Source organism: Meriones unguiculatus, chromosome 1, assembly GCF_030254825.1.
Source record: "Meriones unguiculatus strain TT.TT164.6M chromosome 1, Bangor_MerUng_6.1, whole genome shotgun sequence".
In the NCBI taxonomy this organism is placed as follows: domain Eukaryota; kingdom Metazoa; phylum Chordata; class Mammalia; order Rodentia; family Muridae; genus Meriones; species Meriones unguiculatus.
This window is the reverse complement of record NC_083349.1, coordinates 22,376,522-22,403,096: the sequence shown is the minus strand read 5'-3', so window position 1 is coordinate 22,403,096 and position 26,575 is coordinate 22,376,522. Positions and strand designations below refer to the sequence as shown.

At 48.4% G+C, this 26,575-nt stretch overlaps 1 protein-coding gene and 1 long non-coding RNA gene across 21 annotated transcripts in view; one reads left to right on the top strand and one right to left on the bottom strand.

Moving 5' to 3' along the window:
- Nucleotides 1–10,614, top strand: part of Ppp6r3 (protein phosphatase 6 regulatory subunit 3) — a 116,079-nt gene extending 105,465 nt beyond the window's left edge. For 8 of the 20 annotated variants that reach the window (XM_060383384.1, XM_060383385.1, XM_060383382.1 and 5 more), the window contains 3 exons: nt 5,444–5,461; nt 5,728–5,847; nt 6,451–6,718. In XM_060383384.1, the coding sequence (XP_060239367.1) occupies nt 5,444–5,461; nt 5,728–5,847; nt 6,451–6,550 (238 nt within the window). In that variant the 3' untranslated portion in view covers nt 6,551–6,718. Of the gene's footprint in view, nt 1–5,443; nt 5,462–5,727; nt 5,848–6,450; nt 6,719–8,452 lie in introns of those variants that run through there. The other 12 variants (XM_021634319.2, XM_021634293.2, XM_021634284.2 and 9 more) reach the window with 3 other exon arrangements.
- A 13,123-nt stretch (nt 10,615–23,737) lies between these two features.
- On the bottom strand, nt 23,738–26,301 carry LOC132654106 (uncharacterized). The gene is made up of 4 exons (XR_009591792.1): nt 26,216–26,301; nt 25,625–25,751; nt 25,161–25,298; nt 23,738–24,612 (listed from the first exon to the last, which is right to left on the bottom strand). It is a non-coding gene; the product is annotated as an uncharacterized LOC132654106 (long non-coding RNA).
- Between the last annotated feature and the right edge of the window lie 274 nt (nt 26,302–26,575).

Genomic DNA, 26,575 nt, shown 5'->3' with positions numbered 1-26,575 from the left:
TAAGATGTCTTTATTATAGCAAATACAGAGATGCTTTAAAAACAAAACAAACAAACAAAAAACCTGGTGGTGTACACCTTTAATCCCAGCACTCAGGAGGCAGAGGAAGGCAGATAGTTCTCTGTGAGTTTGAGGACAGAGCATGTTCCAGGGCAGTCAGGGATATACAAAGAAATCTTGTCTCAAAAAAACAAATTAAATAATAAATATAGAGATGACAAGGTTTATGGATGGAAAGATACCCTTGACATTTCTCAACAACTGTTTAAAGTTAGTGAAATTACAGGCAGTTTCACAGAAGTTGATTGTGTTATTTCTGAAGAAGAGCAGAGAGAGCGCCAAGATCATTGTGTAGAAAGGAGTCTGGGCTTCATATTTAAATTCTGAGACTGATTAGTAGAGCAGTGATCACAGAATGTTATTAACACAGTAACCCCTCCTCAGCATGAACCTAGTAAGTTAGAATAATTTATACTCCAGTGAGCAAAACTGCTATACTAATGAAATATGACTACCCCCTTGAGAGAAAAATAAAATCACGCCTCTCACTTCACTGTGAATAGGAATGACATGAGATATATGCAGCCTTTAGACAATGTATTGACTATTTGGGGATGAAGTGTTTTTTAACCATAAAGAAAAATATTGGTGAATTCATTTAATTTTTAATATTGTGAAAGACAAAAGCTACAACTAGGAAAGAACAAGTAGAATATAGAAAGAACCTGATGTCAGCAAGAGAGAAAGTAAAAGATATATTCAGATTTGGTTCTGTGGAGAAAACATGTGGAATGGCTGCCGGCTGGCCAGCATCAGCTGTGGTACTGCTCGAGCATGAGAGCACTGGCTTAAGTTACAGAAAATAAAAATGCTAAATTTACCCAGATCATTTCATGATGGCAGTAAAGCCACTCCAAAACCACAGAAGTAGTCACAAAATAGAAGCTTATTTCCAAGTAAACGTACAAAAGTCCTGTGTAATGTTTCCTGAATGCAAGAGGGTTAACCCAAAATTCAAAAATTATTGGACATTAGGAAAGTCCATATATTGGACTAAAATAAATTTTATTTTTTAATAAGGTTTTACAGGTAAAACCTGATCCTGGTCAGCACTCTAAGCCACATAACAGAGTTAACTCCATTAACTTGCTAAGAATTAAACACTAAAAGGAGCCAGGTGCTGTGGTGCATGCCTGTAATCCCAGTATTTGAGGGGCTGAGGGCAAGTGGAACTCTGTGGGTTGGAGGCCAGCCTAGTCTACAAATTGAGTCCAGGGCAGCCAAGGCTACACAGAAAAACTCTGTCTTGAAACACACACTCCCCCCCCCCACACACACACACACAAAAAGCTCAAAACACTAAAAGGTATAGTTGGTGTTAGATCTAATGAAGAAGTGTCAGTTGCATCTACTTTGGAGTTGGGAGGGTTGGAGGGAGGCTGTCTGTGATCACTGCCTGTGTAAGCTGTTCTAGAGAGAAAGGAGGGAGATTTGGAGAGAGGTAGTGAGGGAAGCAGTGAACGCTGCTGCTGTATAGACAGGACAGTAAGTCATGCAGCTTTAAGAAATGGTAGGAATTCAGCAAAACTCGTCAGAAAATGGTCAAAAGACCAAATTTTTTTTTTCTTTTTTAATGTGTAGCCTTAAGCTGGGCATGTTGGTACACAACTTTCACAAAACACAACAGTCTGTCAATTTAGCATTTTTTTCTTTAAAAAAAATTATGTATTATGATCATGCCCCCTTCAGATTTTTCCCACCTCCCTACCCACTCTAACTTCATATTCTTTCTCTCCAAAAACCAAACTAAAAAATGTAAATCAAACAAAAAGAGTAAGACAAAAAATACTAAACAAAAACCACAAACAACCATGAAGTCCATTTTTATTTAGGAATTATTATAGTGAAGATAATCTGTAGAGAAGTTTGAAGATGACCTAAGCACGTGCAGACATTACACACCGTCCGAGACAGCTCACTGCTATAGAGACATCAGCCAAGTAAGATCCACCTTCAAGTTCAGTAAGAGTTCTTAGACAGAATTTGTTCTAAACACTCTTACAGTGTAGGTCGTGATTCAAGGCTCTTAGCTTGCCTAGGAGACAAAAGGATACAGCCATAAGATCTGTCTGCCACCCGTGCAGTCATCTACAAAGACATGAGCATTGAGTCTGTAATGATATTGTACTTGAGGAATGGGCCATGGTGATGGAGATGAAGAGCATAGTAAGGATGGGAAAAGTCCAGTCCGTTCCTCCCTAAGTACCTTGTAGAGCTGTAGGAGGATTATGAGGAGAGGGTGACTTCTTGGGTAAAGTGCATGCTGCATAAGTATGAGAATTCAAATAATGTGAGAAACAGTTGAAAACACACAACATCAACCTGTGATTTCCACCCATGCAAACATGGGCAAGTGCGCACAGTCATATGCCACCCCCACATGAAAAAAGATACCAGCTGTGCGTAGTGAGTGGCATATACCTGTCATCTCAGCACTTGGGACATATGGGCAAGAAAATCACTGTTACTGTCTTGCTGGATATTGTCTAAAGCACACTTGTAAGAGAATGCATACAGTGCCCTTTACCTGTCTTATGCTTCAAGCAGCTCTCTCCTCTCAGGAACCCTGTGATGTGCAGCCATGAGTCTTGTCCATACTTTTTAGGTGGGGAGCCAGGCACTAGAGCCAAATGGTGTGCTTATAGGAGTTAACAGAGGAAAAAAGGAGACTATCCTTCTTACCTATGGGCAGAAAAATACTTTTAAAAACAAAGAAGGGTGCCTGGAGAGATAGCCTGGTGGGTTAGGATATGTTTCTGCTCTTCCAGATGATCCAGGTTCAGTTCTCAGCAACCATGTCAGCTAGCTCATAGCCATCTGTGACTCCAACTCCAGGGATCTGATGTCTCTGGCTTCCTAGGATACCTGCTCTCACATACATACACTCAAATGTGGACAGACTGACCTACTCATAATTTAAAATAACCTTAAAAAAATAATGAAAACAAGCCAGGCATTGGTGGCGCACACCTTTAATCCCAGCACTTGGAGGAAGAGGCAGGCAGATCTGTGAGTTCATGTCTAGCCTGCTCTCCAGAGCAAGTCCAGGACAACTAGAACTACACAGAGAAACTCTGTCAATAAAATAAAAAAAACAAGGGGAGAGGCTGTAGAGATGGTTCAGAGTTAAGAGTATTAGCGGCTATTCCACAGGACCCCGGGTTTGATTCCTACACTCACATGGAGGCTTGCAACCATCTGTAACTCCAGTTTCGTGAAATTTGACACCTTCTAACCTCTCTGGACACCAGGCATACATGGTGTACAGATTTACATGCAGGCAAAGTACTCATAAAGTAAAAATACTAAATAAAAACCAGAAACTATAATGCACAAAGAATTGAGACAATCATATTGATGTTAAAAGTTTCTAGTCAAGCTGGAGAGATGGCTCAGTGGTTAAGAGCACTGGCTGTTCTTCCAGAGAACCTGGGTTCAATTTCCCAGCACCCACATGGCAACTCACAACTCTGTAACTCCTGTTCCAGGGGATTCAGTACCCTAACATAGACATACAGGCAGTCAAAAATAAAAATAAAAAGGAGCCTTTTTAAAAATGTTTCTAGTCAATGATTAGGAAGCAGAGAGCCCCAGTGGTATGCACCTGTAATCCCAGCACTCTGGGAGGCAGAGACAGGTGGATCTCTGGGAGTTCAAAGCCAGCCTGGTCTACAAAGAAAGTCCAGGACAGCTAAAGTTATACAGAAGACCTTCCTGTCTTGGAACACCAACAACAACAAAAAAAGAAGCTGAGAGCACATTAAGAAAGAAATGTGTAGTGCTTAAGCAGGGCCTGGAATTTAGTATTCAAGGAATCCCTGTTTGCTGATATTCTTAAGAAAGTTCCTGGGGGTGATGATGTTAGTAATCAACAGTGCTAGTCAAGGACTACTGACAGTCCCAGGCCTGTCTGGGCTTCTGACAAAGAATGTGTTCTTTAAGGCAGAGTTTCATATAGCCTGGCACTGGACAATCTTGAATTTGTGATCTTCCTTACTCCATCTCTCAAGTCCTGAGGAGATAACCTAGCGTTTTGTGCATGCCAGGCAAGCACACTTTATCTGAACCATACCTCAAACTTAACTAGTAAGTTTAAGACTAGTCTGGGCTGCATAGTGAGACTGTATCAAAGAGCCATCTCTTTGACGGAGCGGATGGAATAGGCAGAGGAAACCAGTCAAGATATGAGCACATGATGGCAGGTTACAGGCTAGTAAACGAAAAAGACTGGAAAGTCTGTGTAGAGGTGAGAGCAAGCACCGTCACCCACTCCCTATTAGATTTGAGGACTGGAAAGGGACTTGGGTAGGGGCCAAGCCTTAATAGTAGGGAAGGCATGTTTGTGAGAGAAGGTTCTTTGGCCCATGATTTTTTTTTCTCCTGACGTACCACCCTGAGAAATGCTGGTGCTGTTGATTAATGCTGCAGCCTGAGGCCTGGAGGTAGGAGGAGGTTTGGCTGCTTGTGGCTGTAGGGAACCACAGAGCAGTGGATGTTCACTGTGGCGGTAGTGCCATTGCTCAGGAGTGTGGCACTTCGGATGTGCAGTACTCAGAGAAATACTTTGGATTTGTGTCCAGGCTCATGGCTTAGAATAAACAAGTAGTGCTGGTTAAGTGATTTGAGTAGTTTCCTTGGAGGGAAAGTAGTAGTTAGAGGGGTGAGAAAAGTGAGTTAACAAAGAAGTGGGGGTCGGGGAACTCTCGTACAGCTTGGTGCCACAGTACATGTTTATCATTCTGATGATGCCCTGCCTCCACCCCAAGCACTGTGGAAAGCCTGGGGGTCAGACCTGCACCTGTAGGTTGTGATTAGTTTTCTGAACTGCCTGGCAAACTGCCCTAAGATCTGGGATTTCATACATTAGTCCAGGCCAAGGTTTGGATCCAAGGAGACAGGCCTTGCTTTTGGAATCTCTTTGAATTGGGTAAAGTGTGAACTGAGGTAGAGCAGAGCACAGCTAAGCTTCCAGCTCAAGAGTCAGCAGTGTGCCTGCTGTCTCTCCACCAAAAGCTGCCCACAGGCAACCCCAGTTCCCATTCGCTGTTGCTCCTGTTCTTGGTTCCTTATTCCTAGTGTCTGCTCTCGGCATGTGCTGCTGGAGGACAGCAGAAGGCTTTCCACCCGGCTCAGTGGTGTGTACCGCTGGCCTGAGGCAAGGCTGCAAGCCAGCAAGCCAGGAGCACAAGCGAGTGGTGGGCCTGGCCTTGAGCGCAAGGTGGAACTAAAGGCTCCTGTTCCTTCAAACAGGTTCTCTTCACCCCTCCACCGACTCTGCAGGTTGCCATGTGCAGTCGTGGACATGTTTCCCCAATTCCTCATTTCTAGGAGTGTTCTGAAACTATTGTACGTTTCTTTTTCTGTTTTGCACACTTGGCCTCAGAGTGTTGAAGTCCTACCGGTATGTACGGTGACACGGACCACTCTTTCTCAGACACCAGCCACATTACATTGTCCCTCTCAGTTCCCACTTGTGTGTGGCCCTTTCCTCTTGTGGTTCCCCAGTCACGGTCTGCATTTCTGTGATCCTTCCACCCTGAGCATGCTCAGCCCCAGGGCTTGCCTCCATGGCAGTCATGACTTCAGAGCCATTTGCATGTGATCTCATCCTCTGGCCTTAAACATCAGGCCTTATATGTGATGCCCCTATCTTCCTCTCTCCTGTAGTGAGGAAGAAAAACTGTCTACCTCTCAAGATGCTGCTTGCAAAGATGCAGAAGAGACCCCAGAGCCAGCAGAGGCCAAGTGCACAGCTCCCCGGATCCCCAGCAGTAGTCCCGAGCAAAGGTAACCACCCTGTCTGCCTGTAGCCTTTGAAGGCTCTACCCTACCTTAGCTTGCCATTTCCTGGAAGGTAGAAGGGAGTTGACACGTGAGGGTGGGTCCTTGAAAGGTCTAAGCAGCTGTGCCCAAGCCTTTAGCAGTGTGCTAGGCACGGTAGCATTTCTCAGGTCTCAAGTCAGGTGCCCCAGCCAAGCTCTGAGAAACAAGTGAGCACTTAACCTTTGCAGCCAGTAGCCAGAATCCTTGGCTCAATCCTGCATGGTTGATACACTGGCTCTGCAGGAAGGTCCTGGGGAGGAGACTGCTCAGGCCAAACTCAGTTCTTTTAAGGGTATGCTATGAATGGTGTTGAGCCCTCCAGGGGTGGAGTCTTTAGTGGTCCTGTGAGGGAACAGACCTAACTGCCTCATTTCCCAGTCACACTTGTGATACCAGGGGACGTGTCTGAGGCCCTTTGCCATCATGTACTGCTAAATACTTTAGCCCGAGAAGGGGAGTCCTCATAGGATCAATCCCTGGAGGGTTGATACCTGTGGGTGGGCATGTCTTAGTGAGACAGCCCCACTGCCAGAGCCGTGTGATTTGGATGTGGTGTTTTCTTTCTAGTCACCTTTTGCTTAGACTGAGCCAGTGGTCTGAAGGGATAGGCCAAGCCAAAGCCTCAGCTGCAGAGGGCCCACGCCCATACACTCGGCCTCGCAGGTAGAGCCAGGTGGCCACGGATTCACAGGAGCCTACGTCAGAAGATGAATGAGGATATGCCCTGGACAGCAAGAAACTTTGTTCAGCACCTCTCAGAGCTCACTTTTCTGATAAAAAATATATTTAAGATGTGTATTCCTTCTGGAAGGAATAAAGTTACCTTTAAAGCAATTGCAGAGGCGTTGTGCTTTCCCCTGGCCAGACTCCCCAGTGGGCTGCACTCTGCAGAACCAGTGGACAGGAACCTACAGGGCACTCACTACTCCTGGTCTGGAATCTCCTATTCATGGTAACCTGCCCTGTTTGTGTTCTCATAGAAGTTCTGGACAAAATGAAGTATGGATTTGTGATTTTTAAAAAGAAGCAATTGTAAATACTGTGCCAGCAGGTTGCTTAGGAAGACTTGGGGGAAAAAAGATAACATCTAGGCTTCTAGCTATTTGGGAAGGCCCCCTTTTCCTGGGGTTTGCAGAGTGTCTTTACATGGTTACGTCAGCCCCTGATTTCTGCCTGTTGGTTTCCCGAATTGAGGCTGTTGAACAGGCAAGACAGTCTCTGGAGCGTGGATTTGGGAATGTTTTTTTTATATATCTGACAAGATATACAAGAGGGTGTGGATTGCTTCTTGGCTCTACAGTGAAGACTTTTTTGCCAAAACATACCCACTTAGGTCCTCTCTAGCTGTTTATACGGCATGAAATGCCCTGTCCTTCAGTCTGTAGGATGAGCTGCAAAAAGTTAGGGCAAGCCAGTAGAAGACCAGGCACTTGTGTCTACATTGACCATCTGCCCTTCCTCAGCCAGCCCTGGTTAGAACAGGAGTCACGGGGACGTATCTCACAGCCCAAAGAGCCTGCTCAGGGGGAGGCTGTAGGGTTGTCTGTGGGAAGGTAGCCTTACAGGGCTTAGCTCTGAGCAGCGACATTGAGCTGGTACCAACAGAGCTTGGCATGCTGCCAGCACTCTTGTTGGAAGCAACCAGTAACATGGGGAAAAGTGCGGATGGCAAGCTTCCCCAGCGCTTTCATACTGCTCTGGGTCCCGGGCTTGCCAGGACCGTTCTTTACTTCAGCCAGAAGGATTTGCATTGCCACCATATCTGGCTTCCCCAGTCTTGCCCTACCTGTTACGTCTGTACAGCCGTTGTGCTAGTGTTGTGTACACATCACACTTACAAAGCCCTGGGGTGGGCCTTATTGTCCTCTTTCTGCTGAGGCAAAAACAGGGCTGAGAAGTTAAGGAACGTTTAACAGCACACAGCTTATGAACTGCAGGTGCATTCACACGCAGCTCTGTCTGGCTTTAGAATCCTCAGTCCCTGTGCCTCATGGATGAGGCACCATTGTGCATAATTAAAGCACAGTATGGGGGCCATCTCGTCGTTCCTGTATAGCTGACAGACCTCCATCAGGGAAGGCAGTCCAGTTAAAAAACATCTGTGTGCCTGTGGCTGCAGCCTGGCTAAACCTGTTCAAATGCCTCAGGTTGTGGTTTTGGTAGAAGACCCATTTCCGCTGTCTTCAGCCACTTTATGTCTATACTGCTTCTGTTCTGTGGGAGCCCGTATCATCTGGCTGTGCCCCTTTTTTTCTCAACAGTCTTCACACACGTTTTTCCCTTTCCATTTCCTAGTAGCAGAACTCTGCTTTCCAGGTAGAAGTTTGCACCCCCGTAGGACAGAGCAGAGTTTCGGAAGCACTCGGCTGGCCCAGCAGTGTGAAAGCTGAACTGTGTGTGAACAGAGCGCACCTTTGTGCAGTTCTGAGAAGCTGAGTCAGGAGCTTCCACACACCAGCTGTTCCATCACCGTTGGCAGCCTTGTGCCCTGTGTGGTGGGTGGGCGGGCAAAGCTGATTTTGCCCTGCTCAGCTTCGAGTGCCTCAGGTATCTTTCTCCTTCTCTGTAGGACTGACCAGCCAAGCATGCCAAGCGATACATCAGTTAATGGCCCTGTATGATGAGTGACATCTGCTGCTGCTGACTGAGGACTGCAGGCCACCACCACCCAGGGGCTCTGGAGGGCTCCCCCAGAGCTGCCAAGCCGCCACTGCTGCACTCTGCAAGGGATCAGGACCAGCAACCTTTATATTCTAGATTCTAAGACATTGTACAGAGAAATTCAGAAGTGTAAAAATATTGCACATTGACAAATACCAATAATTTTTGCGTATGTTTATATTGTATTGATCTAAATGATGGGTAGCCTGTGACATCAGATCTTGCCACCCATGTAATAATAGTAGCGATACATAGTTCAGATGGTTGTAAGAATAGTTTTATAAAGTGACTACACAGATCTATTGTATTCAAAACATAACTATTTGACAATTATTAGTGTGACCAAAGTATTAGGCAGTTTTCATACATTTTCCACCTTGTACAAAATTCTGAATTCATTTTTCTTCCAGGTTGGCACAGAGCTGTCGATGGAAAAGCCCTCTGCGTGTTATTTTGGTTGTTCTGACTTACAAAGTGATTTTGAATAAGAAATACTTGGTGTTCTTTTTATAACCCGCTCTTGATTGGTAACTGTTTTCTGTATTGTTTCAGGCGGATCAAATGCGTGAGTCTTGATGGAGATTAAGTATTTATTGCTACAACTTAGTTGATAAATTGCTGTTCTTGTAAAGCCATATGTTCTGTTAAGGTCTTGTTTGCTCGGAGTTCCTTTCTACAGGTGAAACACTAGAATATTGGAGTGTACATGGCTGTGGTTGGGTTTTTTGTTTTGTTTTGTTTTGTTTTGTTTTTTAGTCTTTTTTTTTTTTTTTCGGGGGGAGGGTTGTTTTTTGTTTTGTTCTGTTTTGGTAGTTCATCCGCCTTTTAACCCATTCACCAAAATGTCCCTTGTCGGCAAACATCACTGATGGCCATTTCAGAGCAGTCTGCGCCGGCACCTGCTCCAAGTCACAGAGGTGAGTCTGGACGTGCTCGTGCTGGTGACTGGGGAGAGGGCGTCCATCTAGCGGGCTGGCTTTAACAAGAGTCACAACCTGGCATCCAAGCATGTTTCTTGTTTTACTGTACCTTGTGAGGTTTTCACTTGTAAAACCAGTGGATTTTAGAACTGGTTTGTGTGTATATAGTGATTATGGATACTAATTCAATGTAATTTATAATTTTCTATGTCAGCATAAACACATCCCAGCCTCCTTCAACAGCTGAAGCACTGGCCTGTGCACTGCCGTGGCATCTGGGGAAAGGGCTCAGTCACCTCACCTCTTGCACTTTTAGATGCAGATCAGTTTTTCATTTCTGTAATAGAAAAATATTCACGTATTTTTACATCATTTGTTTTTTTCCTGACCAGTATTTAAAACCAAAAGGATATTCTGAAAAATGGCCAACAAGTTTTTTAGAACCAGCATCCCCAGCAGTGTGCCTACCTGCCATCACATATGGAGATAGAGTCACGTGTCCAATGCCTTACTCCTTCCTTGCTTCTCACTGTACACAGTGCAGGGACCGCCTCAGGTGGCCGAGGCAGGCCTGCTCACCAGGCTCAGTGGGCAGCAGGAGGTCCTGGGGCTGGAGGTGAGGGACTCTGGCCTGTGTGTGTCCGCTCAGGACCCTTTGGTCACAGCTCCTTCAGAAGAGACTGCATTCTCCTCTGGAACCTGGTGCCACCAGAGGACAGGGCTCCTTCTGCTCGTCTCAGGGATGGTTGACCTGCATGGCCCAGGACCTCACATTGCTGGCAGATGGCATAGTCCTGTCTCACCTGGTGACAAGCCTTGCTGGCCACAGCCGGGGTTTGGCCCCTTGTCAGCCCACACTGCCTCCTTGCTGTGGACTGGGCTGGCTTTTCCATCCCACCGTCCACTGGGAAAGGAGCGCCTGGGTGTTGTGTTTAGGAAAGGACGTAGGTTTGCTTGTCTTGGGGAGAGGCTGCGAGGGTAAAAGGGACAAGGTGTGTTGGGGTAGAGGGTGCCAGCCAGGGCTTGCAATGAGTTCCTGCTCCTTTCATTTCTGTGTATTGGCCGAATGAATTGCAAGACTAACAGATGTCTACAGTACAATACCTGTATTAAAAGTAATAACAAAATAAAGCCTGATGCTTTGTTTCTAGAGAGCTCCTCTTGAGCCTTTTTTGGGTCTAGTAGCTGCATAGTCTGGGGCTGTGCCAAGAGTCCTCTTTAGCTTTCATCTGTCCGTGGCTCTTGGGCATGTCAGCTCCTCCTGGAGAAACACTCTTAGCCACTGCCGTGACCCACATGCACCTGCAGCCACCAGTGCCTGACACATAGGTGCTCAGTACATTTTTGCTAAGAGGGAACCACCACCACTATTGTGAGATACCCTGCCTGCTCCTCCAGCTTGTCTACTTTTATTCCGTGTGTCTCGCTCCTTGCCCTACCTGCTGTGATTGCCAGCAAGTAACATTAGTGATAGTTCACAGATTTCCATTGCTTTCTTTACCCCAGCCAAGCAGTCCAGGGTCAGTGTTCGGAACCCACATGGTGCAAGAGGAAAGGCAACTTTGGGTTTTGAGACTGTGTCTATATAGTCCTGACTGTCTTGGAACTTGATAAAGACCAGTCTGGCCTTGAACTCAAAAGAGATCCTTCTGGCTCTGCCTTTAGTCTTCTGGAATTAGTGGGTGTCTGCCACCGCACCTGGCTAAAGGGAGAGTTAACTTCTGAACTGTCCTCTGACCTCCATGTGCACATCATGGCACTTGTGTGCCAGTCAGCTCACACATACTCAAGATACGTGGTGCTATTTTTAGGTTTTGTTGTTTTGTTTTGAAACACTAAACTGAGGCCCGGCGAAAAGATGCATGCCTTTAATCCCAGCACTAGGGAGTTAAAGGCAGGTGGGTCTCTGAATTAAAGGCTAACCTGGTCTACAAAGCAAGTTCCAGGACAGCCAGAAAAACCCTGTGTCAGAAAACGTTATTTATTATTATTATTATTATTATTATTATTATTATTATTATTATATGCACCAGTAATCCCAGGCTGAGGCAGAAGGATTGCTAATTCAAAGCCATGGTGGCTTGCCTAGACTGCTTTTATGTTGTGTGTGAGGTGGCTCATGTGCCACCATGCATGCATTGAACTCATGACAGCTTGGGGGAATTGGTTTTCTCCTACCATCTGGGTCTCAACTTTCCTAATGCTGTGACCCTTTAATACCGTTCCTCATGCTGTGGTGACCCCCAACCATAAAGTTATTTTTGTTGCTACTTCATACCTGTGAATTTGCTGCTGCTAATTGTAATTGTAATCTAATATGCAGGATATCGTATATGTGACCCCTATGAAAGAGTTATTCGACCCCAAAGGTTAAACCTGTTAGGACCCACAGGTTGAGAACCACTGGTCTAAGATAATTGGACTCAAGTTTATAAGCAAACACCATCACCTGATGAGCCCTCTTTCTGGCCTGGAGATACTGCCTTAAAAACAGAAGCAGAAACAGTGGCGTGTCATGACTCATTTCTCACCACATCTTTTTGCATTGACAGTGTTCCCTTCTTATTGCTGTCCCAACAAGGGCTGGCTGTGCTCTGCCTCTTGTCAGGTACATACCTTCATGCTCCAGATTCTGTAGGCATCTCCCAACAGGCAGGGTCCTGGGCTCTGGAGGCAGCCCTGAGAATCACAGCTGACTTTAGGCATAAATGAGAAGTATTGTAAGCAGGTTGGTCCCTCTGCTTGTTTCTCTGTTGGGGTGAAGAGTAGGCTCACATTCTACCTGATGAAGGAAAAGGTGGGCCAGTGCTGCGCTAGTGCAGCAGTGCTTCCTGTTGGCCTTTGGCGCATTCACTCCTGCTGCTCTTCCGTATTCGTTCAGTCAGATGGGATTGTCCTGTGTTGGGGTCTGCTACAGCCCATGTGCCAAGCTTGGGACACCACTTGAATTTGCAAGTAGAACTGGACAAGGCTGGAGCAGTGGCTGCTCTTGAAGAGAAGCCAGGTTCAATTCCCACCTCCTCAGGCTGGACAACGATCCAGAGATTTCAGCACCCTCTTCTGAACTTTGGGCACTGCACACACATGGTACACATATATGCAGTTAAGACGCTGGTACAATAAAAATATCTGTGTGGAGAGATGAAGCTTATTATATAACATGAAAATTATGAGAGATGCCAGGCCTAGACATGAAGCTTCTCCAAGGAAAAAGGAGTCTGAAGCGCAGACCATGGAAGTAGCCGGGCTTCTGCCAAAATCGGAAACAATGAGGTGGGTGAATAATGATCCAGATGTCCCAAGGAATAGAAAAACCAGTGTGCCAAGAGTATAGTGGAAACTCGGCAGTGAGCAGAGCCTTACATACCCAGAAAAACAGGGATGGTCCGTCAACACGAGAGGTCCAGCATTCCCTGTCCAGTGTTCGTTATACTTGCTTTAACTGTCTAGAACACAGAACATGCAGGTAAACATGAGTCAGGTATGATGGTGCACACCTTTAATCCCAGTGCTTAGGTAGAGGCAGCAGTTCTCTGAGTTCGAGGCCAGCCTGGTTGACACAGTGAGTTCCAAGACAGCCAAAACTACACAGAAAACCCTTGACTGAAGCCTAACAAGGTGGTGCTGGTGGGAGCATGAAGCATCGGAACCTGTATTGCTACTGCAAATGATATGCCTATTTGGAAAGTTGCTGAGCGTTTGTGTTTGGTTTTGGCTTTTGTGAGGGTGGTTTCCTTTTTTGTTTTTATTTTTTTAAAGCATAGGTAGATTTTATTTAACATGGGAGTGTGCTGTATCTGTAGATCACTTGCATGACAGAAGAGGGCATCAGATTCCAGTATAGATGGTTGTGAGCCACCATGTGGTTGCTGGGAATTGAACTCAGAACCTCTAGAAGAGCAGACAGTGCTTTTAACCTCTGAGCCATCTTTCCAGCCCTTGTGAGGGTGGTTTCTTAATTATGTAAACTGCCTTAGGTTCCACAATTTAGATGTCCACATAATGATAATGTGCCCACAATATTTGCAGAGATATATTGTCACCTTACTGATAACTGTCTAGTGGCCTCAAAACAGGTGAATGACAGTGCAGCCACATGCTGGAATCCTCCCAACAAACAGGAATGAACTATGACTGTGCTGTAGTGTGCCTGTACCTCAAAGTGTAGTGTGAATGGAGACCTGGCACATACAGGTCTACCTGTCTGCAGAGCCATGCAATGGGCAGACCATTTTATGGCACTTCAAATAGAAACGTGTGAGAAGGGGGTATTGTTTGATTTTCTGCTGCCAGGAGCAATGCTGAAGACTGTAAGTTCTACTGAGGTTAACCTTGGCTGTGGTTCCAAGGTTGTGATTGCCAGCAGCATCCTGGCAGCTCTAGGCATCCAGTGGAGAGACAGAAACGTTTGCATGTACTTTATGGGTTCATCTAATCGGACTGCACCCTGATCACTTTATCAGATCCTCATCTCTGGACCTCAGGAGTCAAATCAAGCCTCTCCACCTTCAGTGGGACTTCAACCCAAAGGTGTATTTGGGAGGGAACACACCATGCTCAAGCCATAGCAGGAAGGTTGGCAGTAAAGGGATGTGAAATTCACGTGTCTAAAGGATATTGGGGGTTATGTCACCGCAAGAATTGGTGATCTCTAGATGGCCCCGGAAGTCTTCTGCCTGAGGCAGTGTCTACACTTCCTCTGGGAGCTTAACAAGAGGACTGCCATGTATAGTGCTAAAGAAACAGACAAAGCTGTGGTTGGTACGGATGCCCCTTCTGTGCTGTGTTTAGCTCCCTTGGTGAGCTGGGAGATGCCTGCCCAACACAGGCTTCTCTCAGGCTTCCCCTGCCTTGTGTCAGTGATGAGGGCTCGGCTGCCAGCACAACAGTGCGGTGGCAGCCCCAGTGGTTGACAGGCCAGACTTCAAAAGCAGCAAGAAGGCCAGCTGCTCTGCATCTGAAGAAGTGGTGAAACGGCTTAAGAGAGACACCAGGGCAAGAACAAGAGGAGAGGCAGAGTAGAGAAAGGCTGGAGAGTCCAGGCTGAAGGATAGGAAGCTGTAAAGCCCACAGAAGGAAAACTGCAGGTCCTAGTTGCTGGAGGAATATGAAGGAGTTGTGAAGCCTTTAGAGCCAGCAAACGGCTGTCAAGGGCTGAGCAGTTACAATGTCTAGGTTTGTGCCAAAGCTGCAATGCTAACCATGGCCAATAATCAAAGAATCAAGTTTCCTGGACCTGTGGGAAAGCTTTAACACGCCCGAGAGCTGTAACACTAGGGGGCGCCACACACTGCTACTCTCCTGTCTGCTGCTCTCTTGGCTGTCAAAAGCCAACCTTACAAAAGCTGCCTGAAGCACTTAGGAGTACCTCTGAGGACACCTGTGGTAGAACAAAAGGAAGAACCAAAGCCAGCAGGATATCAGGTTCAAGTGTAGCCTGATACTCATACTCAATGGTGAACTCTCAAAGCTCGTCCTCTAGTATCAGAAACATGGCAAGGGCTTCTGTTACACACCACACTGAACGTTCTAGTCAGAGCAGTTAGACAAGATAAACAAAAGGCATCAGGCTTCAAAGGAAGAATTGGAGTCTCAGAAGACCTCAGTGAATAAAGCATTTGTCACACAAGAAGTCAGACTGTCAGAAGCTACCTAAATGTCAGACAAGTGTGGCAGCTTGCCTGAAATTCCAGCCCTGGAAGTCAGAGGTGGGCTCCCCAGAGCATGCTGACTGGGTCCCCAGATCAGTGAGTTCTGGATTTGAGACCCTGCCTAGTGGATGAGGTGAGAGTGATTGAACCTCAGACCTCCTATGTACACCTGTGCCCACGAATCTGCACACGTCTCCACACAGGCAAACACACATGCACACCACATACACTTGTTCTATATTGCCTGGAGAACGATCTCTAATACCCATGCTTTTGGTTTTGACTAAGTCTTTAGAATATAACAAGCGAAAGTGAAAGAATAAAGAGAAAATAAAACATCTCTTCAGGCACTCAATACATCTAGGAGAAAGCAGCCGGGGAGTCCTAGCAGGGCAGGAAGCCTATTAAATCAGCTATTTGCAGCCAGGTGGTGGTGGCACGTGCTTTTAATCCCAGCACTTGGGAGGCAGAGACAGGCAGATCTCTGAATTCAAAGGCCAGCCTGGTCTACAAAGCGAGTTGCAGGACGACCAAAGCTATACAGAGAAACCTTATCTTGAACCCCTCTTCCCCCCCCCCAAAAAAAAAAAAAAAAAGAAATTACCTATTTGCAGAAACCTGAAGATTCTACACAAAGCTACTAGAATAGATAAATTCAGCAGAGTATCTGGGTACCAGCGACAGCACACACACAAATGGAAATACATAACAGTTACACAAATGGGAATAAAGAGTTGGATTAGCAGCTAAGGGCACTTATTCTTACAGAGGACCCAGGTTCAATTCCTAGCATCCAGCTCAGCCTTCCCTAACTCTAGTTCCAGGGGAGTTGGCACCATTTTCTGACCTATACAAGCCAGGCATGCATGTAGTGTACATACATGCAGGCAAAACTTCTTTAATGAGAAACTGGGTACTGGGAATTGAGTCCAGGACCTTATACAGATGTGCTCTATCGCTGAGCTGTGCTACCCCTAGTGACCCTTGGTGCCCAGTGGCTGAGTCTGTGGGGTCTGAAGCTTTTTACAGGTGTCAGGGGCTAGCTGTCTAGAAAATGTTGGCCCAGAAGCAACCTCGTATTATTTCTTGCAACATGGTGGAAGGCAGTAAAGGATCCGGGTTGGTGGGCCTTTTGAAAGCCTCAGCCAGCTTGTGGGGAAATAATGCAGGTTTCCCTACTTGAGTGACCTTTTGATGAGGTAAGGGATTTTTCTGTCCCATCTTTTCTCCCCATGGCAAGGCTTCCTATCGTCCTGTGTCTGTGGCCCCTACTGTTCTAACCCAGCAGTGGGCTTCTGGCCTGGCTGAATCAGCACACTGGGCAGGGTGTTGAGGCTAGCTCATCTCCAAGCTTGTCGTGCCCTCAAATACTGCACCCCTATCCACCCTCACACCAGGGTACAGCAAGTGAAGATAGGCCTTTCCACGGAAGAACACAAAGTTAGGAACTGAGAGTTGCTGGTAAATTGGAGGAGGTCCTTGGAGATGCTTCCTAGCATTTCCTTGTCTTTCTGGAGCTTCCTGACTGAAAAGCAGCATGGACCCCAGCTGTCCCATGGGCCCAGGCACTTCCTTTAAGGGTGTGCCAGAGGCATAGAGCCAAGGTTATAGTCTCTACTGCGATGCTGCTTAGGGCTGGGTTTCCTTTTGGTTTGCTTGGGTTCCCCCTTTTCCTTGTAGGGAGTCATGAAGGCCTATGCATAAGGTACTTCAGGCATGTCTCTTGATTCTCACAAAACAGGCACAAGTGGGGGACAGTGATTCAGTTCAAGCTCGCATGCTTTGTCCATATTTTCCTTGGCTTGTACTTAGGTTAGATGGTGTTCCAGTTAAATGTTAGCCTGTTTCTTTATATTCTTAAGATCAAATTTATTTCAGTTTTGTAAAAAATAATTATGTGCATATGGGGGAGGGTTATGCAAATGACCACAATGCCTACAGAAGCCAGAAGAAGGTGCTGGGTCCCCCAAAGCTGGAGTTGTGGATCACCCAATGTGTGTGCTGGGAATCAAACTCAAGTCCTTTGCATGAGCAGCTTTTAGCCACTGGGAATTGTTCCTAGATTTATCTCTTTTTTACCTTTACCTTTTTTTTTTTTTTTCCAGTATGTAGTGTGTGTGCACACCTGCCCACACCTGCCTTTGGAGGCCTGAAGTGATACTGGATTTCTTCATTATTCTCCACCTTGTTTATTGAGATAGAGTCTTCCATTGAACCCAGTCCTTGCTGGCTAGCTAGACTGGCTGTTTGGGGAGCTCTGCGGCCCTGTCTCTGCAGGCCCCTCCCCTCACTAAGGGTCACCAACATAGTAACCACACCAAGCTGGGATTACATTCAGTCTTTATGCTGAGGCAGGCCCTTCACCAACAAAGATATCTTTCTGTCCCTTATGTTTATTTTTCTCTTAGTCTATTCTGTACATTGTTGGTCAAAATAATAAGATTTGAGTCCAACCTCTGACTTTGGGCAGAAACAACATTCTAAACTGTCCCCCAATAATTTAAATTAGTTTATAGCAACACATGCCCTCTCTTCTGTGCTAAAACACCAACCCAAACACCTTACAGAAGAAAGAAAGGGTTTGTTTCATCTTACACTTCCAGTCCCAGTCTATCATTGAAGTGAGTCAGGGCAGGAAATCAAGGCAGGAGCTGAAGCAGAAGCCATGCATGAACACTTCTTACTGGCTTGTTCTCCATGGCTTGCTCTCTACCACCATGGGTAGAGCTGGGCCCTCCTATAGCACTCAACAATTAGGAAAATGCCCCACAGGCAGGATCACAGGCCAATTTTGATAGTTCCTTGGTTGAGGTCTTTGTTGGCATACTTTTAAAAAACTTTTATTTACATTTCTTTTATCTCTTTCTCCCTGCTCTGCCAACTCCCCAACACCAGGTAGGAGAGAGAAAGGGTTAGGGGGAGAGGGGCCACAGTTCCCTTAGCTGCTTCCTGCTGGTTAGGTTCATCGGGTTCCTTGGAGCTAGTCCAATCCTCATTTCAGGAGATCTCCAACATCTTCTCTCACAACAGCAACAGGTCCCCTTTTCATAGCTGTCACAAGTTTGGGTCAAGTTGCCCCCCCCAAAAAAAAAATAACAAAAAACAAACAACTAACCAAGACAATGTACTGTTGTCTTAAGAGTTGATCCAGGAGCTAGGAACATGGCTCCGCAGTTAAGAGCTAAGTGCTACTCTTGCAAAGGACCTGAATTTACTTCCTAGCACCCAGTCAGGCAGCTCATGATTGCCTAGTACTCAAGCTTCAGGGGACCCAGCGCCCTCTTCTGGTACCTCCATGCACTGGTACTCACATACACACACACACATCCATCACCTAGATTCCCTCAGGAAGCCATCTGCTCCAGAAACTTCAAAACCATGATCCACTTCAGTCAAGTCAAGAAGTGAACTGGATTTTCCAGGAAACAGAAAAAGCCACACTTCTGCTTAAGGTGCTTCAGAACTCATTCACTGATCATGGCCTCTGTGACTGGGGCTGGAGAGATGGCTCAGGGGTTAAGAGCACATGGTGCTCTTGCAACAGGCCTGATTTCTGTTCCCTGCACCCAGTTGGGAGGTTCACAGCTACCTGTTAGCTCCAGGTTTCAGGATTCTGATGTCCTCTCTGGCCTCTACAGGAACCTGAGCACTTACAGTACACAGGCAGGCAGGCAGGCACACACAGATGCATAAATGGAAATAAAATCGATACTAGGAAGCAGAAGATAACCTCTGTGCTTTCTGTCCTCGTGGATTGAACGGGGAGGATATTTGTATGGCAGCAAACCACCTGCTCAAGTTGGGAACACACTTCATGGAATCTCTCTTCTTTGTTGTGTGTGTGTGTGTGTGTGTGTGTGTGTGTGTGTGTGGCATTTTGAGACAAGGTTTCTCTGTGTAGCCCTGGCTGTCCTGAAACACTCTCTGTAGACCAGTCTGGCCTAGAACTCAGAGATTGCTTGTCTCTGCGTCCCAAGTGCCTCCCAAGCCAGGCTGGAATGTCCACTCTCTGAAGGAGCAGACCTGGAGTCTGTCACCAGGTGACTGGCTGCAGCTTGTCAGCCATACAGCAGAACTTGAGACAAAGGAAACCGATGCAACCTTGACTTCTTTTATTATGACTGTGGTTTAGTTGGAGTGGAGGCTTTGTTTTTTAAGACGGAAATGTTATGTAGGTTTTGTAAAAGTAAAGTGCATTTAAACTTCGAAAAGAGCTTCTGTGGTTGCGGGAAGTTAGAATCCTGCAAATGAGAGGCAGGTTATCTTGAGCCGTTTTTAGCTTCTGTCCTAGCTGTGTTTCCTGTTGCTGTGATAAAATATCCTAACAAAAAGCAACTTTAAGAAGTAGGGCCCAGGGTGGTAATACACACCTGTAATTCCAGCACTCAGGGAGGCAGAGGCAGGCATGGTCTACAAAGCAAGTCCAGGACAGCCAAGGCTACACAGAGAAACCCTGCCTCAAAAAGCAAAAAAAAAAAAAAAAAAAAAAAGAGGGGATGGGTGTTTTTCAGCTCTGCAGTTCCAGGTCACACAGTCTATCATGTGGGGAAGACAAGGAGGCAGAAACTTGAACCAGCTAGTCACATCCCCTTCAAGAACAGAGAGAGAAATGCATGCTCAGTCCCCTGTCTGTCAGGAAACCCTGCTGCTAAGGCTGCAGTCTGCCGTGATGGGAAAGCCACCGGCCAATCTGATCTAGACAACCCTTCATTGAGACTTTAATCCCAGGTGACTCTAGACTGTGGCAAGTTGACAATGAAAACTAACCACCATACCCTCCTCAACAGCCATCCATTGCCCACTTCTGGGCAATGCCTGTGATAGGCAGGTAAGCCCTTTTGGAATCCCCTAGCTTTTGCCAAGCCAAAGGCCAAGAATGGCATCAGTGCTTAGGCCACAGCAGTGACCCAACCCTGTTTCAATAGACCCCCTGTTTGATGCCCCTGGATGTTTAAAAAGTGTGTTCATCTATGACTTTCTTTGGTGCTATCACAACTGTGGCCATATTGGAATATGTTATCTGGGGCAACTTGAAGCTTGTCCCCACACATGGTCACTCACATTTGCTTAGGGGGAGTAGCTGTCCCCTTACTGACACATGCACTCACATCCCCAGGTGCCCCTCCCTCAGGGCAGCTTCATACAGGTCCTGGGGGCTCAGCCAGTCTACCGCTTCCTCCTCCTGAACCCTGCCCCCCCACCCCAAGCAGAGTTTTGATTTCCAGGGCTTCCCAGCTGGCCTTTGCAGTTGTTCCCCTCTCAAACACTCCTAAAAGGCCCCCACGTTCCCCTCTAAGTTTGTTTTATATTTTTATCTGTGAGACTAAGGATCCTCAAGGAGAGCCCATTGTTCCCCAGTGACAGATTGACTTTACAAGGGACCGAGCTATGAGGGCCTGGGACTTGAGAGCTGGTTGCACGGCAGCTCTGCTCCTTGTGGAACCAAGTGTGAAATAAAATGCCACCATCGAGGGACCATTGATGCCACTGAGTTTTATGCAGCTTTTAAAGAGAGTAATTTGAGTGTCTGCCTTGTGGGACAGTCACACGTGGCCACCACCTCAACAGACAAGATAAACTCAGCCCATTAGACACTGTCTGGAGGAGCCAGCTGCAGGGGAGGGGAAAGTCACTCTAACTCTGTGAGAAGAACAGCCTTGAACAAGCAGAACCTCTAGGAGACAGCAGGAGGGGCAGGGTCTCCGCAGGGCAAGGGTGACAACTGGGTGTTTGGTGCTGGACAGAGGCTCTCCTCAACAAAGTTGCAGGGGGATGGTGGTGTCTGGGGTGGGCGGGTCTTGCTTACTAGTTTAAGAGATAATCCCCCCCCCCCGCCCCGAAAAGGATGCTGACCTCTGGTCACATCTGCAGCGCCGCTGAGGCCAGGTCCTAACCCGGGCCCTCATGTCCCAGGCTCGCTGACTGCATCTAGAACATTCTCAGACTCCTTGGGGCAGCCACAGAGTGCCAATGTGAAAGACGTGAATCCCCATTGCTTGATCTGGGGACACAAGCCTGAAGTCCAGCACTGGGGAAGCAGAGGCAGCAGAAGCCAGAATTCCAGGCCAGTCTGGATCCGTATCTAGACCTTGCCTCAAAAACCAAAACCAGCCAGCGGTGGAGGCACACTCGGGCAGGCGAATGCCGAGAAGGCCGAGGTGAGGGGAGCAGTCGGAGGCCAGCTGGGCCACACCTTCAGGCTGGGGCTGGGGCTCAGCTTGTGGAGTGCTTGCTGAGCACAGCGCGCACCAAGCTCTGGGTCTGATGCACCCTAACGCCTGAGAAGCAGTCATCTTCAGCCTCACACAGAGTTTACGACCAGCCTCAAAACACCCGAGAGCACAGATCCAGGCATCTGCTACCATCGCTGAATTTCTCATGCGTCACTGCAGATTTGCATGGGTCCTTCGCACACATGCCCACCCTCTGCCCACTCTTCCCTCTCCTCCTCCCCATGCCCCTGCACACCTTCCTTCAGCATCCTTCCCAGTAAAGGGGCTGGCAAAGAACTCACTGCCGCCTAGCCTGGCCAGGCCTGGCTCCTCCACTGAAGGGCAGTGGTGGGAGGTCAGCAGTCCACAATGGCCAGGCCAGGGTCCAGGCTGGTCAAAGAGACTGAACAAGGAGACAGCAGCCAGCATCGTGGCTGGAAAGTGTAGGTCCGCCCTGTCCTGGACAGGTAGGGCCAGCTACCCAAGGAATTGCACAGCTCTCCAACGCCCACCCCACCCTCTCCTCAGAAGGAGGCAGTGACCTCGGTGCTTGTGAAGAAAAGGCTAGCCTTGGCTACATAGCAAGTTTGAGATCAGCCTGGGCTAAATGATATGCTGACCCCAAGCCCCTGCCTCTGGGAGCTCTTGCAGCTTGAAAAGGACAGAGATGACCCAGGTTCTATTTCACACTCAGCCCCTGCCGCTGTCCCCAGAGTGCTCTCCTCACACATGAGGCGAGCTGTGGAGAAACAGCCCCTCCTCCACGCACATGTTCACAGCTGTATTTTCAAAGATTTGCTTCATTGTTTTCGAAATATAATTCATGTATTCTATTCAGGCAGAATAGCCCAGGCTGGCCTCAGACTCGCTGTGTAGCCGAGGCTGATCTTGAATTCTGATTCTCCTGCCTCCATCCCTTGGGTGTGCCCATCCAGTTTATGCAGAGCTGGGGATGGAAGCCAGGGCTTTTATGCTGAGCAGGCGCTCTACCCACTAGGCTTCCAGTTTTCATAAATGTGAGACACATAGATGTTTAATGAAATATCCTGTTCCTGCTCAGAATGTATAGTAAGCTGGGCATGGTGGCGCATGCATTTAATCCCAGCACTCAGGAGGCAGAAGCGGGTGGATCTCTGTGAGTTCAAAGCCAGCCTGAGCTACAGAGTGAATTCCAGAACAGCCAGAGCTACAGAGAGACCCTGTCTCAGGGGGAAAAAAATAAAGTGTGAAGGGAGGCTAGCTCAGGGGTAGGACACCCACATGTCCAAGGCCCTAGGCTCCATCCTGGAATTGGGGGGTAAAGCACATTGGTAAATTGGTGAACTGGTGATTTGACCCACTCTTCCTCTGTTATGATATTTCCTGGGTGAATCTTTCCTCTGATGGGGTCAGGGCTTGTCTAGATTGAGAGAGAACAATCCTGGCCTGTGCTAATGGCACTGGAGCCAATACCCATTTCCCACAATGCACTAGAGACACTGGGGAAGAGAGACCCTCAGCCAAGAAACTGCCTCCATCAGACTGGCCTGTGCACTTATCTGTGGGCTGACTGATTACCGATTGACGTGGAAGGGCCCAGCCCACCGTGGGTGGCACCATCCCCTAGGCAGGTGGTCTCAGCTGTATGAGAAAGGTAGCTGAGTAGAGCAGAGAGCGTGGGAGCATACACCTTTAACCCCAGCAGAGGAGGCAGAGTGATTTTTGGGAGTTCTAGGCCAGGGCTACATCTTGAGATCCTGTATCTCAAAAAAGAAAAGGCTTATATGACAATAAGCCTGGGAGCACGTCAGTAGACAGTGCTGTGCCTGCTTCAGGCCCTGCCTTCACGTCTCTGCCTTGGGGTCCCCTCGATCTGGACATGTCAGTCAATTAAAACCCTTTCCTCTCCAAGCAGCTTGTGGCCAGAGCCTTAACACAGCCACAGAAAGCAAACTAGGGAACACAGGGCATGGTCTCCGTTGTCCCCTCTATGAAGAGACCCTGACTACTGAGCCTCAAGCACGACTCAGGGGTCCCTGTCCTGAGGACCACAACCACAGCAGCAAACAGATGTGACACCCCTCCCCCAGGAAACTAGACTGGGGGCCTTCAGAGGCCGTGACTAACGGCTAATGCTGCTGTTGTCAGTCAGGCTCATTAGCAGAGCAATTTGAGCATAGGACGGCATTACGCTAATTACTCAGCAGCTTGTTAGAGCAGCCACAGAAAGGTTCCTCCATCCGGAAATTAACCAAGACCCTGGCGCATTGTTGGAGCTCGTGGAAGCGGGCGGATGAAAAATAAAGGTGAGCAAAGTTGCACAATAATAATTTCTGTTATTTTTCTACTGTTTTATTTCCTCTGCTGAAGAGGACGAGAACCATTGTTCATCCTTTTTTTTTTCTGTTCTTCCTCAAAGCTCTGCGTGGGAAGCAAAATGACTGGCCTTAGAGCTCCAGCAGCATTAAGCCCATTAAGAGAACCTCACAGATGCATTTGCGCTTTTCTTCAGATTGCTCCGGGGAGGGGGGGGCCTCCAGTGACAGCCCAGCCCGAGTGACAGCCCTGCCTCCCTCCAAGCTCCAACCAAAGGCTCCGCCTGAGCCCCCTGCCACCCATGCTGCAGCCTGGGGTCCCTGTGACACCCTGGCTCTCGTCACGGACATCCATATCTCTTAATGTCCAGTTCTGTTCAGTGACACCTCCAACCCTCTCTAGCCTATTAGGACCCTGGAAGACCTTGTCATCTAGATTCATTTTTTTGCTGGCAACTCTCCTCTTGTACCACACGCCAGGGCAGGCCTGATGGGTGCACCTTAAGCTCACACCCATCCAGATGGCGGCTGGATCCCCTTCCGGGGTCTGAGGACCTCAGTGACCATGCTTGGTGGGTGGAGGTGCATTGCTCAGCACACAAGGGGAGAGAGGGAGAGTGTGGGGTGCTCTGTCTATGGTCCTGAAGCGGAGTTCAAACACGCCGGCACACTCCTGTGATCGCAGTGTTTGAGAGGTGCAGGCAGGCGGATTGGGGGCCTTCAAGACCAGTATGCTACAGAATCCCTGTCGAAAACAAACAAGCAGGCAAGCAAACAGGCTGACACAGAACATGCCTCACACAGGCCAAGCCCCAGTTCAGTGCCCGGCACCTTAGAAGCCAGGCGTGGTGACGTGAGCCTGTGAGCCCGGCAGTCGTGAGAAGAGAGTTTGAGATATGGCCCCAGTGTGACAGGTGACAGTGTTGCTTTCTCTCTGTCCGTCACACCCCTTCAGACAGACAGCCACAGCCTATCACGCCACTGTGGATACCTGAGTTGGGATGAAAAATATATTTTTATCACGTGGACTTTTACATGACTTCTAAGCACTGCAGCCTAATGCCAGGGTCACCCCGCCATCCTCTCCTGCCTGCCTTTCCTGCCTTCCTGGCCCAGGGCTCTCCAGAACCCCAGGACAGCAGAGGGCATGGACCGAATCATCTGCAGTGGTGTGGCCGCCCTGGGGCTACTCATGCTGTCTCGGAAGTCTTCCCAAAGGGTCAGAAGTCTCACCTGGTGACGGGACCCCACCTCCTCCTGCCCTGTGAGGTGTGCAGTCTGAAGCCTGGCCTACCCAAATTCTGCTCCAAGAAATTCTGAGGAGTCTTGGCTGCTGAAAACAATTCCAGGGCCCACGGGGACAAAGGGCAATTTGACATCAGTCTGGGGAACACCACCCTCCCTCGCCGCCCATACCCAGTGGCATGCTACCTCTACCAGTCTGGGTCCCGCTGCCCCGAGGGACCAAAGTACAAAGCCACTCAGGGCCTGACTAGGGAAGGGAATTCGGGGGACAAATGGGCTCTTCGCTGTAGTCACCTCGCAGTGGCATTAAGGCCCAGACACATTCCATCAGGCTAGCGTCCCCTGTCATCATTCCTTCCGGGGACAAGGAGTCCCCAGACACCCGGCTTTGTTCTTGCAGCATGCTTGTCTGGTAGACGGGTCTCAGGGAAGCTGTTGAAAAAAAAAAAAAAACAAACTGTTCCAAATCCAGGGGGAGGGCCTGGCTGTGCCAGTGACCACACTGTGCCAAGATGAGGGCATGTTCGTGCACACCCACAGGATCCGGTGACACAGACGCATGCACACTCCACCACCACCAAAAACAGAAGGAAAGAAAGGGTGAGTTTCCGCTTCTGCACTGAGGAACACACAACCTCTCACCAGCCGATCTTGGGAGACAGCCCCCCACCCCACCCCGCCCCATCCCCCCACTCCACCCTCATCCCCCGCCCCTCCCCCATCCCACCACCCCTCTTGCTTGCAGCTCCATATCTCACCCCAAATCTGTTGGGTCTATAGGTATCACGCCGCAAAGCGGCTTTCATTTTGTGTCAAGCCAGGGTATTGGTGCCATGTTCTAGACGGGGTTCTTCATGCTTGGGGACAGCCAGCCGGAAACCACACCTAGAAGAGACCTTAAACTTATACCATTGGGGGGGATCAATAGCAATGTCCCCCGCAGACAGGATCAAGTACTACCATACCGTGGAACTGAACTTAGCAGGCTCCTGGCTATGCACGGAGCTGACTTGCCTTGGCCCTGCTGGAGGAGCACAGCCCAGATTCAGCAGAGCTGCTGTGAGCCCACAGTGCCGACCTCTGCGTCCACTGTGCCCACCTCTGCGTCCACAGTGTCAACCCCTGCGTCTGTGGTGCCAATGCCTGCATCCACTGTGCCGACCTACCATACAGCAAGGTGAGTGGGCGATGGTTTAAGATCGGAGCTAGCAGGAAGTCCCGAGGTGAGGACACAGGGACAGACACCGTGTGGTCAGGCAGGGATTAGAAAGTAGCCGTGAGCCAAACCTCACCACAGAGGCTGGGAGAGGCAGGACAAGGTGCCCAGCCCAGCCCAGAGGAGGCCATACCTGTCGTCAGCAGTTGGAACTTCTGAGAGAGCCACTGTCTGCTGCTCATATCACACTGTCCACGGTGATGCCACAGCAACCACAGGAGATGAACCTACAAACCCAGACCCGGCTCCCTACCTAGACCCAGCAGAGGGCTGCAGTCCCCAGCGTGGCCAGTGGGGGCAGTATTGCTGAAGTAAGCAACCCTGAAAAACAGCCCAACTATGCTCTGTCCACACGTGGTGGGAACACACCTCCAGGCCCCCCTTAGACGGCCCAGTTTGTGGGCTCATCATGGGGCCTCCTCTCCCACCCAGGTCCCCTGCTCTCTTCCTCCAGCTTCTTAGTGGCCTAGCACAAAGGCTGGCAGGATCTAGA